General features: G+C 39.6%; 2 protein-coding genes across 3 annotated transcripts in view; one reads left to right on the forward strand and one right to left on the reverse strand.

The window, feature by feature from the left end:
- Positions 1–15,046, forward strand: part of LOC146003339 (neuropilin and tolloid-like protein 2) — a 423,782-nt gene that overhangs the window by 179,505 nt on the left and 229,231 nt on the right. For both annotated transcript variants that reach the window (XR_014443822.1, XM_083141621.1), the window contains exon 3: positions 5,734–5,809. Coding sequence is in view for 1 of the 2 variants with exons in the window: in XM_083141621.1 (XP_082997747.1) it covers positions 5,740–5,809 (70 nt within the window). In the remaining variant the exon portion in view is untranslated. The remainder of the gene's footprint in view (positions 1–5,733; positions 5,810–15,046) is intronic.
- LOC146003777 (protein CFDP2-like) lies at positions 3,740–4,756 on the reverse strand. Its single transcript, XM_083142190.1, has one exon. The coding sequence runs from the start codon at positions 4,754–4,756 to the stop codon at positions 3,740–3,742; it is 1,017 nt and encodes a 338-aa protein (XP_082998316.1).

Raw genomic sequence — 15,046 nt, forward strand, 5'->3', positions numbered from 1 at the left:
CGAAGGAAAGGAATCTTTCCAGGTGTTTCCAGCTCGGGCTGCAAGTCGCCAACTCTGGAGAACCTATGACGGCCCGGTATAATTAACGCCAGGGCATGGTACCCGGCGTTTGAGAAACACTGCAATTCACACTACACCGTATACCGCTTCAGAAAGTAGCCCAAACTGTGCAGACACCACATACACTACGTGACACCAGAGGCGTCTCCTGAACGCATGCGGTGCATGCTGCGCATACGTCAATTGTGGGGAAAAGGACAGCTTGCTCTGCGACGACATTAATGAGCATTTCTACATTCTAATTTCTTCATATAGGAGAAGTATTAGTTGAGCGCTCTCGTGTAAAATAAAGATTATATTACATTTCTTGGATCTGAAGTGACGGATGCGTCAATTGTGGGAAAAATTACTTTCTTTCACTTCAGATCTAAGAAATGTAATATAATCTTAGTTGAGCGCTCTCGTGTAAAACATACTTCTCCTATATGGAGAAATTAGAATGTAGAAATGCTCATTAATGTCGTCGCAGAGCAAGCTGTCCTTTTTCCCACAATTGACGCATGCGCAGCATGCACCGCATGCGTCAGGAGACGCCTCTGCGTGACACTAAATCAACGAAGCAGACAGCTCGGTACTTTGTAACGAACTGGACACGTGAGTGCATATGGATACTTGACGTATCTATTCGTGGTTTGCCAAAGACTCGAACCAACGACCTATGATCTCGTACCGCAGTGTACTAACCAGCAATGTCTGTTACGACATTTCCGTTTACTTTTTGTGCATAGACTGAAAAGCAACTTTTATCTTTTGTATCTTCAAAGTAACAAACAGGAGTGAACACTAGAGCGAGCTAAACATTGTGTAACCTGACACCTTCGTTCCCATTCATGCGCGGAGTGTGTGCGAAACTGGAAATTTCTTAACACTAATTGGATGTGTTGCAGCGCCTAAGAGACGTCATGTGCAAGAGGAAGCACATTAAATATTTACCTCCAACATTTCCAGACCCTTTCTTGGAAGTTACGCGCTTGCAAGCCTGCAGCAAGTTCTCTGAAGTTTAACACAAGTTCAACTCTAACGCGTTTCTCCGTGTGTGTCTGCTGTCGTAAGCTTGTGCACGTCTGATGCTCTTCCTGAGCGTCGTAAACTTCTGTTCCAGTTTTACTCTTTTCGTCCCGTCTCTTAAGCCAGCCTTTCCTCTCTCTCCAAATAGCTTCATAATGTGAAACGAGTTCCGTTTGTGTTTCACACGTGAGTTAACAGAGAGACTACTCACGTTAAGAAGCAGAAAATTGAGTTTTGTGTTATGTTGAAAGGATATAAGGCTGTAAATAAAATAGTGACTGAACACTTTTGGCCTGTGGCAATCTCGTTGGGATTATTTACTTGTTTATATACAGGGTGATTCAAAAGTACCTTAACACACACTATAAAAATGGGTAAAATTGATACGAGAGACAGGTTAGGCCTAGTATGAATCATATTGGTGTGTGTTCCAAGCGGACGTCCGCCATATTGAATTCAACCCAATTTTTTTAATGAGAAGGGAGTGATGTGACATCAAATCAGGCTAGAATTTCACGAGAAATGCTATGGTGTAGGTTTCTCTTCAACCTACTATAAGCAGTGAAAAGTATGCCTGCATGATCTAACAAATGTCTCATTTTCTAGGTGTGCCAGTCGTATTAATCTCAGAACTGACACTTGCTAGCAGCGTAAGTAATGTAGAATTTCAAATTGCGCTTTCAACTGCTTTCGTGTTTGAACAGACCCTGAAGAAGACTTCATAAACAATTATCGTCGGAAGATTTTCTTTCTGAGAATTTCTGTCAATAACATTGATTGAACAGGAAGTCCTTTCTTGTTGACTTACTTGACTTATTTCCTGTTACTCCGCTACGGAGCATAGGGCCTCAACGAAGCATCGCCAACGGACTCTGTTTCCAGCCATCTTCCTTATCTCGTTCCAGGTCTTTCCTGCTTCCCATATTTCTTGCTCTATTGTCCTTCTCCAACTCATTCTTGGCCTTCCTCTCCTACGTTGTCCTTGTGGATTCCAGCTCAATGCTTGTCTCTCTATTGCCGATGGATCTTTCCTCAATGTGTGGCCAATCCACTTCCATTTTCTTCTTTTGATCTGTATTGCCACCGGTTCCTCTTGCGTACGTCTCCATAGATCTTCATTTGAGATAATATCTGGCCAATATATTCCCAGAAGTTTCCTTAGGCATCTGTTTATGAATGTCTGTAGGTCTTTAGTAATTTTCATCGTTACTTTCCAAGTTTCACATCCATAAAGGAGAACTGACTTCACATTAGTTCTAAAAATTCGCAGCTTAGTTCGTATTGAAATTTCTCTGGCTTTCCAAACTTTATATAGCTGAATAAATGCCACATTTGCTTTCCTAATTCTTGATCTAACATCATCTTCTGTTCCCCCTGTATTAGTCACCAAACTCCCCAGATATGTAAACTCCTTAACCTCTTCAATATTTTCCTCATTCAAGTGGAAATTTTCCATCTTTTTTACATTTGTTCTTAATGATTTCGTCTTTGTACTATTTATCTTTAAACCAACTCTTTTCCCTTCCTTATCCAAATCTCCTAATTTATTTTCCATATTACGGTATGTGTGAGACAGCAGACAAACATCATCTGCAAAACACAAGTCTTCTAGCTGTTGGGTGAGACTCCAATTTATACCTCTCCTTTTTCCTTCCGTTACCCTCTTCATTACTTTATCAATTACCATCAGAAATATTGTTGGTGACAAAATACATCCTTGCCTTACTCCTGAAATAACTGGTATTGGATCCGTAAGTATTCCCTCATGCACAACTTGACATGTGGAACCATCATAGGAGTTTTTAATAAGATCAATCATGTGTGCTGGAATGCCATATTCTTTTACAATTGTCCACATTTTCAGTCTATTTACAGAGTCAAATGCTTTTTGGAAGTCCACAAATATAAGGTACATATTAGAGAAGTATTCCATACTCTGTTCTATAATAATACGCAGTGTATTTATCTGATCTATACAGGAACGGTTGCTTCGAAAGCCTGCTTGTTCTCTCCGGATCTTTTTCTCAACACATCCTTTAATTCGGTTTAAAATAATTCTACTTAGAACTTTACTAGGAACTGAAAGTAGTGTTATGCCTCTCCAGTTATTGCAGTTAGTGATATCTCCCTTCTTAGGTATTTTTACTAGTAAACCTCTTTTCCAATCTTCTGGTATTGATTTTGTTTTCCATATTTTTGCAAAAAGTGGTTGTAATATTTCTATTGTCATCTCCATGTCTTCCTTAAGAATTTCTGGTGGAATGTTATCAATTCCAGGTGCTTTACCACTCTTTTGTTCTCTCAATGCTTTTTTAATTTCTTCTTTTGTTGGTTCTTTAGTAGTTATTTCATCTTCTATTTCATATTCTGGCATTTCTTCCGGTATTTCAAGCAAATCTTCTGTCCCTTCTATGGTTTGGTTTAATACTTCTGAAAAATGTTCTTTCCATCTATTGAGCTGATTTTCCTTATTCGTAAGGAGTACTCCATCTCTATTTCTCACTGGGCGATTCCGTATGGTTTTCTTTTGAGACAAGATCTTTGTAATTTGGTATACTTCCTTCATATTTCCCTCATTTACTGCTTTTTCTGCCTTCCCGGCTAACTCACTGGTCCATTTTCTACGGTCAGCTCGCGCACTATTTTTCACTTCATGATCTTTTTTCCTATATTATTCTTGTAATTCTGCTTTCTTTTTCCTAGTTTTACACATATTAATCTTCTGCTTAATGTGTTTCCTTTCTTCTATTTTCCTCCAAGTTTCCTCTAACATCCAGTTCTTTTTCTTAGGGTTTCTATATCCCAAAACTTCTTTTGATACCGTTGTAAATGTATTTTTCACCTTTTCCCAGTGTTGTTCCACCTCATCACCATCCAGCTCCCCTAGTTCTTGATATTTGTTTTGAAGTTGCAACTTGAAGTCCTGTTTTACACTATTATTCTGTAGTTTTCCAATGTCAAACTTTGTGCTTTGTTTATTAAATTTCTCCTTTGCGGCCATAATTTTTACCCTAAAACTGGCTACCATAAGATGATGATCACTGCTAATGTCTGCTCCACGTTTACTTCTCACATCTAATAAAGATGTTCTCCATTTCCTACTTATAGCTATATGATCAATCTGATTTTGAGTTCTATGATCTGGGGATACCCAAGAGATCTTATGTATATTTTTATGTGCAAATAGTGTACCTCCAATAGTCATTTTATTTGAGGCACACCAATCTACAAACATTTCCCCATTTTCATTTCTATCACCTAGACCATGCTTGCCAATCACTTGTTCCAGTCCAACATTTTCCGAACCAATTTTAGCATTTAAATCACCCATTACAATAATAACATCTTTCTTCTTAACCTTATTTATAGTGTCTTGTAATTCTTTGTAGAACTCTTGTTTTTCTTCTATTTCTGCTTGGTTTGTGGGTGCATAGCCTTGTATGATGCTCACATTTCTAACCTTTGCCTGTAATCTGACCATAATTATTCGTTCAGATACAGGCTTCCAGTCCAATATACTTCGAGCAGTCTTCTTGTTTATGAGTATGCCTACTCCATTACGATGTTCATCATCTTCATTTGGTCTACCTGAATAGAGGAATGTCATACCACTAGATGTTTTCATCTCTCCAAATTCATTCCAACGCACTTCGCTCATTCCCAGGATGTCCAACTTATATTTCTCCATTTCTGCTTCTACTTGTTGCAATTTTCCTGCCTCATATAATGTTCTAACATTCCAAAACCCCACTAGAGTTTTCTTTTTAAGTCCAAAGGTCGTCAACAGTTTGTCCGTCCGGCTATTTCCTCGTTTGGTTTCTTTAATAATCTATTTTAAGGGTAGGTAGAATTTCACGAGAAATGCTATGGTGTAGGTTTCTCTTCAACCTACTATAAGCAGTGAAAAGTATGCCTGCATGATCTAACAAATGTCTCATTTTCTAGGTGTGCCAGTCGTATTAATCTCAGAACTGACACTTGCTAGCAGCGTAAGTAATGTAGAATTTCAAATTGCGCTTTCAACTGCTTTCGTGTTTGAACAGACCCTGAAGAAGACTTCATAAACAATTATCGTCGGAAGATTTTCTTTCTGAGAATTTCTGTCAATAACATTGATTGAACAGGAAGTCCTTTCTTATTGAATTACCTGCAATTTTCTGCAACTCATTTGGTAAACAAGGCTGGGAACCACTTTTCGAATTCTAATTTGCAGAACCATTAATTGAATTTGTTCGAGGAAATTGTCAAGATTATCTGTTTTTCTCCAGTTTTCGCTTTTCCTCAGTCATTTCTTGTTCATCATATTTTACATCAACTTTTGTTTCTCTACATGCGATTGTATTTGTTTTTAAAACGGTGTATATTAATTTGCAGTTGTCATTACCATTCATTCAATTGACCATTTCCCAGATCTACAATATATACTTTTGATTTTATGTGAAATATTTCTACTTCTTTGTTCATTGTTCAGTTACATGTTTATGTATGCGCCCTGCTGTTGGTTAACAAGGTGGCTACATAAAAGGTGAGTCAATGAAACGTGTGTTCAATTTCATTTAATGAATCATTTACGTCAATCAGTTCATAAAAATATTATGGCATGAATGGGATTATTATTTCTGATGTAGAATATATACATTTCAAATCTTGTTCTTCTCTCCTTAGGTAACAATGTCGCCAACTCAAGGTATTTTCCTCCAACACATGGTCCTGATTCTTCTCCACATATGGAATGTATTAGGTGAGTATAGCAATATTTCAGTAATAACATGATACTTGTTGAGCTCGTAGTGTTTGAATCATATCGGCAATGTCTCTTCTATACCCCTGCCGGCCCCCGTGGCGGAGTGGTTATCACAACGCGCTACGACACCAGGGGTCCTGGGTTCGAATCTCGGCATGGGTGTTCTTTGAGTCCCTTAATCATTCATCCTCATCGTCGCGATTAACCAAAAGTGACAGAAAATCAACTCTAACAAATATCAAACCTTCTTTACTCTAGTCTTTATCTGACTTTATGCAAAATTCCAAGAACAATATCCATACATACATCTCTCTCTCTCTGTGATGTGATGGTTAAAATAATGACTATGGATTCTGAGGTCATATGTTTGAACCATGATTAACAGTGTTTTTCGAGCGACAAGCCACACACGTCGATTTAAAATGCACACACAGTAATAAATGCAACCTCCCGAAGCGACACCACAGCCTGGAAGCGTCGCTCGGTATAGGTCGTTTTCTCAATATTGTTAGCTTTCGGTCTGATGGTCGCGCATGCGCAGTAAATGGTTTTGTACACACTGGAGCCTTTCTGAGAACAGGCAAATTATTACAAGGATTCCCATTACACAGTGGTACTGAAATAGTTTCTCCTTTGTACAATAACATTATGTTACATTTCCTTTACTTGAAAAGGGGTAAGTTGACTTGCGATGATATTGCAAAGCACCTTGAATTTATGGCAGGGCAATGTTTATGATATAGTGGAAAATTTCATTTCTCAGCACATTTTGATTCGTGTATCACACTTAAAGTTTTAAACAACAAAATCAAAATCCACGTAGGGCTGTAAGGATTGACCTTCTGGTAAGGCACTCAACATTCAACCTCACTTCCACTTAGTGCACCCCGGTTAATGCTTCTTGGAGGCCAACGAGGCTCTGGCGTCTGGTCCCGTGGCCAGAACAATCAAACAGGGTTGTTTGATTGATTTATTTGGTTTATTTTACTACAATTTTCTGCCACTTTTGGCTAATCGTGAAGATGAGGATGAGTGGTGATTTGCTGAAGGGACACTTCGCAAAGAACGCCCAGGTCGGGATTCGAAACCGTCGTTGTTGCTGTGCTAACTACTTCGCCACGGAGGCCGGCTTTGTGAAGGTGTGTTGCCTTGTGTTTGTCCTGTGTGCTGACTGCTCCTTTACAGCCTCAGCTCTTAACCTGGGTAAGGATATTTCAGTCCTCAGAGAGAGTGTAGTTTCTCTCTGAGGACTGAAATATCCTTACCCAAGTGAAGAGCTGAGGCTGTAAAGGGGCACTGGTTCTTGTTAAGTAATGAATGAGTGAATTAGTTTTAAAAATTGAGTAAGGAAGTATTTAAGATAAATTTTATTTTATTGTTAGGCGTCTGTCCTCAATTTTGTTTTAGTGAATGGATTATAACACCATTAAGCCTTGTTTCCATGATATGCAAAACTCAATATTCTGACCAAGGCATAAATTTATTTCATTTTAAAACATAAACTAAACAACCTTCTAGCAAAGTCTTCTTCAGACTCTGTACCAAGTGCAAATTAAGTACAGAGTCTGAAGAAAACTTTGCTAGAAGGTTGAAACGTTACGTTTAGTTTATATTTTAAAATAAATAAATTTATGCCTTGGTCAGCATATTGAGTTTTTTTATAGTGAATGGGCTTATTATCCCAAATGGCGTGACGGGTAAAAACAGCCTATGTGCTGATGTGCCCATACCAAAAGATGAATCTATCAGAAACCCAAAAAATAAGAACATTTGGAATGCCATGGTCTCCGATAACAAGACTTGAGTATTATGAAGGATGATTTATCCATTAAACACAAAGCCACTCCATTCTCTCTGCAATTGGGCTCCTGAAAGACTGTTTCAAAGTTGATAATCTTGCTTTACGCTTTGCTGACGTCACAAGAACCCTGAGTGTCGCCATCTTGGCGACGTAATGCGTCGAATGCAGACGAGGAATTCTTGGTAATATCTCTGTTTCAGTCTACATGAGCCTCGTAGGCATTATCTAGATAGATTGCTTGCTATGTTCGTCAAAGCTCTTTCGTACTGAAAAGGTTCTTACTGTTGTGGTAAGCTTCGAGATAAAGTATTCGCGACTGGTTTTTATTATGGCATATTTCATGTAGTATTCAATCACAATAAAACTTACAATACTCTCTTTGGATTTCATTATCCTCCTCCATCTTTTTTCACCCGAGAATATAAAATCTGAGATTATGCGGTGTGGTTGAGCGTAAATGGGTGGCTCAAGTTCATGTACCCCACCCCTCCTTCCTTCTTTCCACTCTCCGCGGACTGACACCCAGTGTTGCCAATCTAGCCGTTTTCTCACCAAACCTGATATCTCAGCGATAGAAATATTCTCACTTTTCTTTTCTGATTATTTTATTGCATATCATCTTAGCAAGTTGCGTTTAGTTCATTGTATTCTGTTTTCTTAATTGTATGTACGACGTCCCCTAGTCAGTGAACATCCAGGTTTCATTAAATTTTAGTACTTCGGTACCTTTCCAACCAAGGGCGTACTGAAAGAAAGAGCTGAAGAGGATACAAGGCCCCTTCCTAAAAGTAGAGGAAAATAACCAAACCTGGACCCCACTCCCTAAGCCGGACTCCCTTCCTGTTTCCGTAAGAAGGTGCTGCCGCGTGGTGGCAATGGGCGAAACACGTCAAGAATAACGAAAAGATTGTGTAGGGAAAGTAGCAGCAGTAACGTGCAAGTATCAGGTGCTGTAGTCCGCCATGACTTGTTTTTGTGTGATGAAAATTTGTACACCGGTACACAACAGTAGGAATTTGGTAATTAAGAGAGAGGAGAGTAGCAATCTTGTTACAATTTAGACACTAATAAGTATTGTACTTTGAAATTATGGTAATGGTTTGTTTGAAGATACGTGTGGTTATATTGTATAAACAATAAGACTCCACGAGTAAAATGCCATAAGCAGGACCCCTCAATGAATGCCTAACATTACAATTGTAATTGAAGCAAAGGGTCGTTACTCGTTAGTAAAGTCCTTTTACATATTGTTTCAGATGTTCAAGGGAAAAGGCAATGAAGGTGGGATGTCCAACAAATGGAGAGGGCGATTGACGCAGTTAGGATATTGGTAGTCTATATTATATTACTTTTGTACATCTATATTCTTTATGCAAGCCCAATAAATGTAATTCATTTACTACATATCATGTATTTACATTTCTTTGCGTCTTTTCCAATTTTTGGAACTTGTTAAAGGAGGGATCCGACTTTGGCCACTTTTTCTCCGTTGTTACTTTTCGTCCCTTTTGACAGAAATGCTTACTGGCAAAGCATCATGCGCTTTAAGGTGGATTAAGTTACTCAAAACGTTAGCAAACATACCAAATAACCCATTTTATTAAATTTCTAATATAAATAATGTGCCATAATGACACCAGGGATGAAAAACAAAACGGGGCTCCTACTTTGGTAACTTTCCTCTACAAGCGCCTATTTTTGTTATTTAGCGCCGCGTTTCTGATCCTTTCGACTAATCTAGTGCTGATGAAGATGTGTGATGATTGGATGATTTAGGCTCGATTACGTCGCTTTTCTGACACTTTGTCTAATCGCAAAACAGATCAGATTACATTGATGAAAGGACAAACGCACATGTCGAGCTCCGAGGCGGATTGTTTAGCACAGCGCACAAGGACGTCAAGGGTCCTGTGTTCGAATGTCTGCCTGGACATTCCCTGCAAGTCTCCTTTCATTAATTTCGTCATTTCATCACTTATCATCATCGCCGTGATTAACCAAAAGTGGCAGAAAAGCGTATAAATCAAATCAAGCAATCGTAATCACATGTGGACATGGGCGTCGGGAGGGGGGGTCGAAGGGGTCGATGGACCCCCTGGAAATTGCCATCGTTCATTTAAAGATGTAAGAAAGCAGAAAGTTTGCTACTCTTATTGTTAAGAACAGAAATAAAGTTCATTTAGTTAGTATTCGAACAGAGAAATCAAGGTAAGAATGCATTGCATCGAAAACATTGAGTGAAAACTACAGGAACAAGGTTATTTTCTACCATTTCATCCAAAGAACAAATGGTTCCACACTTTTCAAAATTCTAATAATTACAGTTGTAGGTGAGAGGCCACACAACAAACTTAATGAACAAAAAATCCCCCTAATAATTAAAGCCTTCTCTTGAACGAAACGTGCAAAAGTTATATCAAAATGCATTTCAGATACTAACTGCATAAAATGCAAAAGAAATAATAGAAAATAGTTGTGCTGATATTCACTTGTTTGGTGGATTGAGTCTCCACATTTATATAATAATAATAATTATTATTATTTCTAATAACATTTATTTTTGTTAGTTTATAATATTTATTATTGTATAACAGTATAACCTTGGTAATAATATTTATTATTCTGCTATCAACTTTTATAATTTGGGGGCCCCCTGCAAAAAATTCTGGCGACGCCCATGCACGTTGAAGGGGGACAATACAAGCTCCACAGAGGATTATACCAGCAGAGAGTAAAGATAATGGAGCCTCGTTAGCCTGCAAAATGCAGTCTAGTATGTACTGTGTGGAAGTGAGGTTCACATTCAGGTATTTTGCACAAGGGTCACCCCCTTACACACCTCTTCATCCAATGGCTGTCAATGTTGCCACTTCTAAGTTGTTTACGACCGAAAGAATTGCTTTCGATCTAGTTTGTAGAAGAAGAATTTCCCATTCGCATCTTGTTTCGACCCGTGATTGTATAATCCTGCAGCGAGACAACATAGGGGGGGGGAGATACCGTAACGATTACCTATTCACCCCCAACCCACCCTCCCCCTTCATAAGCCGCCTCTCCGTGTAATTACAGATTTGCCAAGTCAATTACGCTGTTCCTGCCGGCCGCGGGACTTTGCAAATTACACGGTGATTCCGTTCTTTCTTCCTCTGCTCCAGGCACAACGTGTTGATTGTGAAAATCATACACGGAATTACCTGTTTGTTGTGGCTTTTGTTCTCGTTAATCCCGTATGTAGAACAATGAAGAATTGTGGCACTGTTGCGTTCGATGCTTAATGTCGCGTATGGTTAAGCGGAGACGCTGGGGGCTCTTGAAATGAGAGAACCGAGATTAATATTAAATACATAGATGATATAACAAATGAAGACGTTCGTAGCTTTCTGAACTACTCTTTGTGATAAGTTCTGTGATTCGATGTGTAGCAGTGTTTCGCAACTTTATGCTCTGAGAATCCGCTACTTATACTCTGTGCCGGGAATTTGTGAAGCAAGGTTGCACATAATAGCAAAGGGGAGAAAGCGAGTAGGTGTAGCAAAGTAGTGCGAGCTGATGCAAACGGCTGAGTTTTTTCCCTCCATGCGCGCACACACTCTCAAGAGTTCATTGGTCGAGCTCTCTCGAGTCACCAATTGCGCAGACTTGTTTTCGTTCTCTTACTCCAGAGATTCCCGGGATAGACTGTACACGATGATGCGTTCCTTAATGGGGTGTAAAGACACCTAAGTGCGAACCTAGAAAGGTGGCGTCTGGACTCGCATCCAGCATAATCACCTGTGGAGCTCGTGTTGCGTCGTCTCTGTTTGGGATTGCGTAACGAAGCGTAAAGCCTGTATATTTTCTAGAAGCTTCAAAGCTCCAATCTGACCAAGGGTCGTTTTAAGTATGTTAAAAATGCATAGTCAAGTGTAAACAGTCTTCCTGGAGTAGTGGTTCAGCTCACAGGTAAACAGGAGTAATTATGCTAAGGTATTAGGAAGTGACAACTTGACGAATCGGCGTGGAGGAAGTCTCCAGTGGCAACAGGTACAGAGGAGCAAGGTAGAAGGATTCTTGGAGAATAAGTAACAGCTCTTTGATTTTGCTATGCGAGCAAAGTCAGTGTTACTAACTTTGCCTACCAACTAAGCTTCGAGTACAGGCTTAAACTTCGTTCTATAACTTCCTCAACTTGATCATCAGATTTCATCTAGACAGGTAATTAGCCTACTCTACCATGTATGATTCAGGTTCGAAGGTATCTTAAAATCCAAATGTTAACTGTTTGCCATTTCTAGTTGTTTATTTAGTGTACCTTTTACTTTAAGTACCTTTCGCTCACTACCACCGAGCTCACTATGAGCAGGAAGTTGCTCTACCATCAAGGATGAACGATAAGTGAGCTACATTCCCAATAACATCCCCCATACCTTAGGGTATGATACGATTGTTTTTTCATCCGTCTCATCTCATTACCATTCATTCTCATCTTCCCGATTAGTAAAAAGTGGCAGAAAATAGAAGTAAAATAAACCAAATCAACCAATCATTACCTAACAGAAGCACCCTTCGTATAGGGTTTTCCAATAAGAACGATATGATTTGATTTTTCACTTAAATAAAATTAAACTCTTTCAGATACAATCAAATTTTTATATTATTTTGAAACATAGTTTATTACATTATGTTTTGAATAACACATCATTTAAGTGTCCACCTCGACTTCGTGCACACGAGTGAATTTGATGAACCCAATTTTCGATGACTTTGGGCAATAACTCGGACCTAATGTCACGAATGCAGCGTTCGATGTTCAATCTTAATGCATCAAGGGTTCGTGGTCTGTTTGCATAGACTATAGATTTCAAATAACCCTACAAAAAGCAATCTAAAGGAGTTAAACCACAACTTCTTGGAGGCCTAACAGTTGCATTTCTTGAAATTAATCTTTCACCAAACTGTTCTTGCAATATGTCGATAGTGGCAATAGCAGTGTGACATGTGGCAACGTCTTATTGGAACCACATGTCCTCCAAATTAATTTAATTTAAATTTGGCCACAAAAAATCTGTTAACATCAATCGGTACCGCTCAGCAGTCACTGTAACTGCATCTCCTACCTCGTTTTTGAAAGAAATGGTCCGATGATGCCACCATGCCATAAACCACACCATACAGTGACGTTTTGCGGATGCAAGGGCTTCTCGTGAATCTCTTGTGGATTGCTTTCACACCAAAAACGACAATTTTGTTAACATATCCACTTAACCAGAAATGAGCTTCATCTGAGAAGATAAATTTGCCCAAAATTATGATCAGTTTCAAGTTCAATAGAACGTCTATTTTCATATTTTTTTTGATAATAACCAAACGTTCTTGAACCGTGTATTTAGCCATGATGGATTGTCACAGTATACTAAACACAAATTACAACTAGTGACAGTTATGACATTTGAAGCATAGTTGCCAGTTCATTTCAAAATCATATCATTCTTATTGGAAGACCCATTGGTTTCGTAGTAGCTCAGGGCCACCATTCACTTGACTGTATGACGACATTCTCCGCCAATTCCCTTAATCTGTCAGGGGTTGAATTTAGTTCAGTTTCAGCGTCGATGTCACTTGCAGAGATATATTTTAAATATACCCCCAAGAATCGGATGTGATGCTAATTCTGATAAGTGATCATAATGGCCTGGTCTCATTCATCATCGCGTTTCGAAGTTAAACTGATGAAGAAACGCGTGAAGTCTTCATCGCGTGTCGCAGCCCTAAGGGCTCGGTACTCGCTCGCTCATGTCCCCCAAAGGACTGCGTTTGAGGTACTAGGGCAAATCAAAAAGTAAGTTACACCCCCCTGTATAAAACAAACAAGACACATTAGAAAGAAAATAATTATTGGAGAAAAATGTATGAACATTTAACTTTTTCCGACAGTCACCAAGGTATTCCAAGCACTTTTGAATCGTGTGACTAGTTTTTTTTATTTCGTGTGTGTAAAAATTCCGTCCAATTTCAATTCAGTTAACTTTTGTGCTATCGGTTAACAATCGCAGCACCCAGTGAGAGCACAGTTTACTATACACCCGACTGGCCTTGGATCAGCATAGACACACTGTCGTATGATATGTTCAGTTCACTTCCAATCTCTCTTAATTTTCACATTGCGGTTGGCAAGGATTATTGCATTTACACGCTCCGTTTTGTCGATAGTGCTCTAGTTGCAGGCTGCCTGACAACTGTTCGTTGTTCACGTTCGTTCTTTCCTCTTCGAACATCTGGCACCATTTCCTGATCATGGAATATAACATTGCATTCTGACCATACACCTTGACAATTTGGTGATTGATTTCACTTTGATTATGCCTTCGTGTGCACAAAAATCGGACGACGGAGTGTACCTCAATGTTGGACGCCACCTTACTACGACACGCCATATTGACACGGTGACTACTCTCATATTAAAGAGTAATTACCTCCTTCTCCACCCCTAGGGGTGCCAGGGGTGTCGCTCCAGGCGTTCGAGAGTTATACTGGAACAAACACACATACATACATTTTTATATATATTAGATTAGATTAGATTGCCATGTGGCAGCGTTAAAACCTTGCTGTTTCCTTTTTGCTTAAGTTTCATATCCTACGTCTTATGCAACCCGAACATCAACAAAGTTGTTTTGGTTGCATATACACGAGGCGTTCAGTCTTTTCCACTTTTCCGATGCTGTCCACTTGATAATTGAGATAAGAAAATCAAGGAATGGAGATTAGTTTATTTCTCCATGAAGTAGACTCAAGAAGAGCTTTGCCAAGCTTTTGTAACGCAATAAAATACTTCTGATCTTTCTTCCATGCGACAGCCATTCGTGGTCACAATACTATTTTTGTTTTATGACATTTTGATAATCCCAGCTGAGTAAAAAAACTGGGATTATCAAGCTTGTGAAACTCGCTGGCAATGATCCCATGTGATAGCTTCGGTGAACCACAATTTGTGCCAAATTTTCAAGGTGACGTCATGGGAAAATGATCCAATACTTTTTCGCAAGAAAGCATCTGGCAAGGGAGCCTACTTCGTGATTCATGAAAACGTAGACTCGCATTTCGCTCGTTCCGTTGGGGGAAATGGAATTATCGCAGGGTGAAGCGAATTCACCAGAGTTTGAATGAGTCCCTTTAAAAATCAACGTCCCCGAAACAAGGAGGAGAGCAACAGACTGAAAACCCATCGCACACCAGACGGAAGAAAACAAGTGGGCCCGTGACGTCACTCGCCGCAGCGTGTAAACCCTTTCTGTAGGTCTTGGCGCGTTGCCTTCTGGGAGACGGATGCGTCGCTCTTCCTACTTGGCACCCTGCACGGCCCGACTCCTCCCCCGGCCGCCAGGAGGCGTGATGGACGCTCTGCGGTCTGCTGATACGGCAAGTGTCGTCTGGGAGATGAGGTGGAGAAGATC

Source organism: Lepisma saccharinum, chromosome 20 (genome assembly GCF_977018435.1).
Source record: "Lepisma saccharinum chromosome 20, izLepSacc3.1, whole genome shotgun sequence".
In the NCBI taxonomy this organism is placed as follows: Eukaryota; Metazoa; Arthropoda; class Insecta; order Zygentoma; family Lepismatidae; genus Lepisma; species Lepisma saccharinum.

Coding starts and splice junctions, on each gene's coding strand:
- LOC146003777 (XM_083142190.1), bottom strand. CDS start 4,756: ATGGAGAAATATAAGTTGGACATCCTGGGAATGAGCGAAGTGCGTTGG.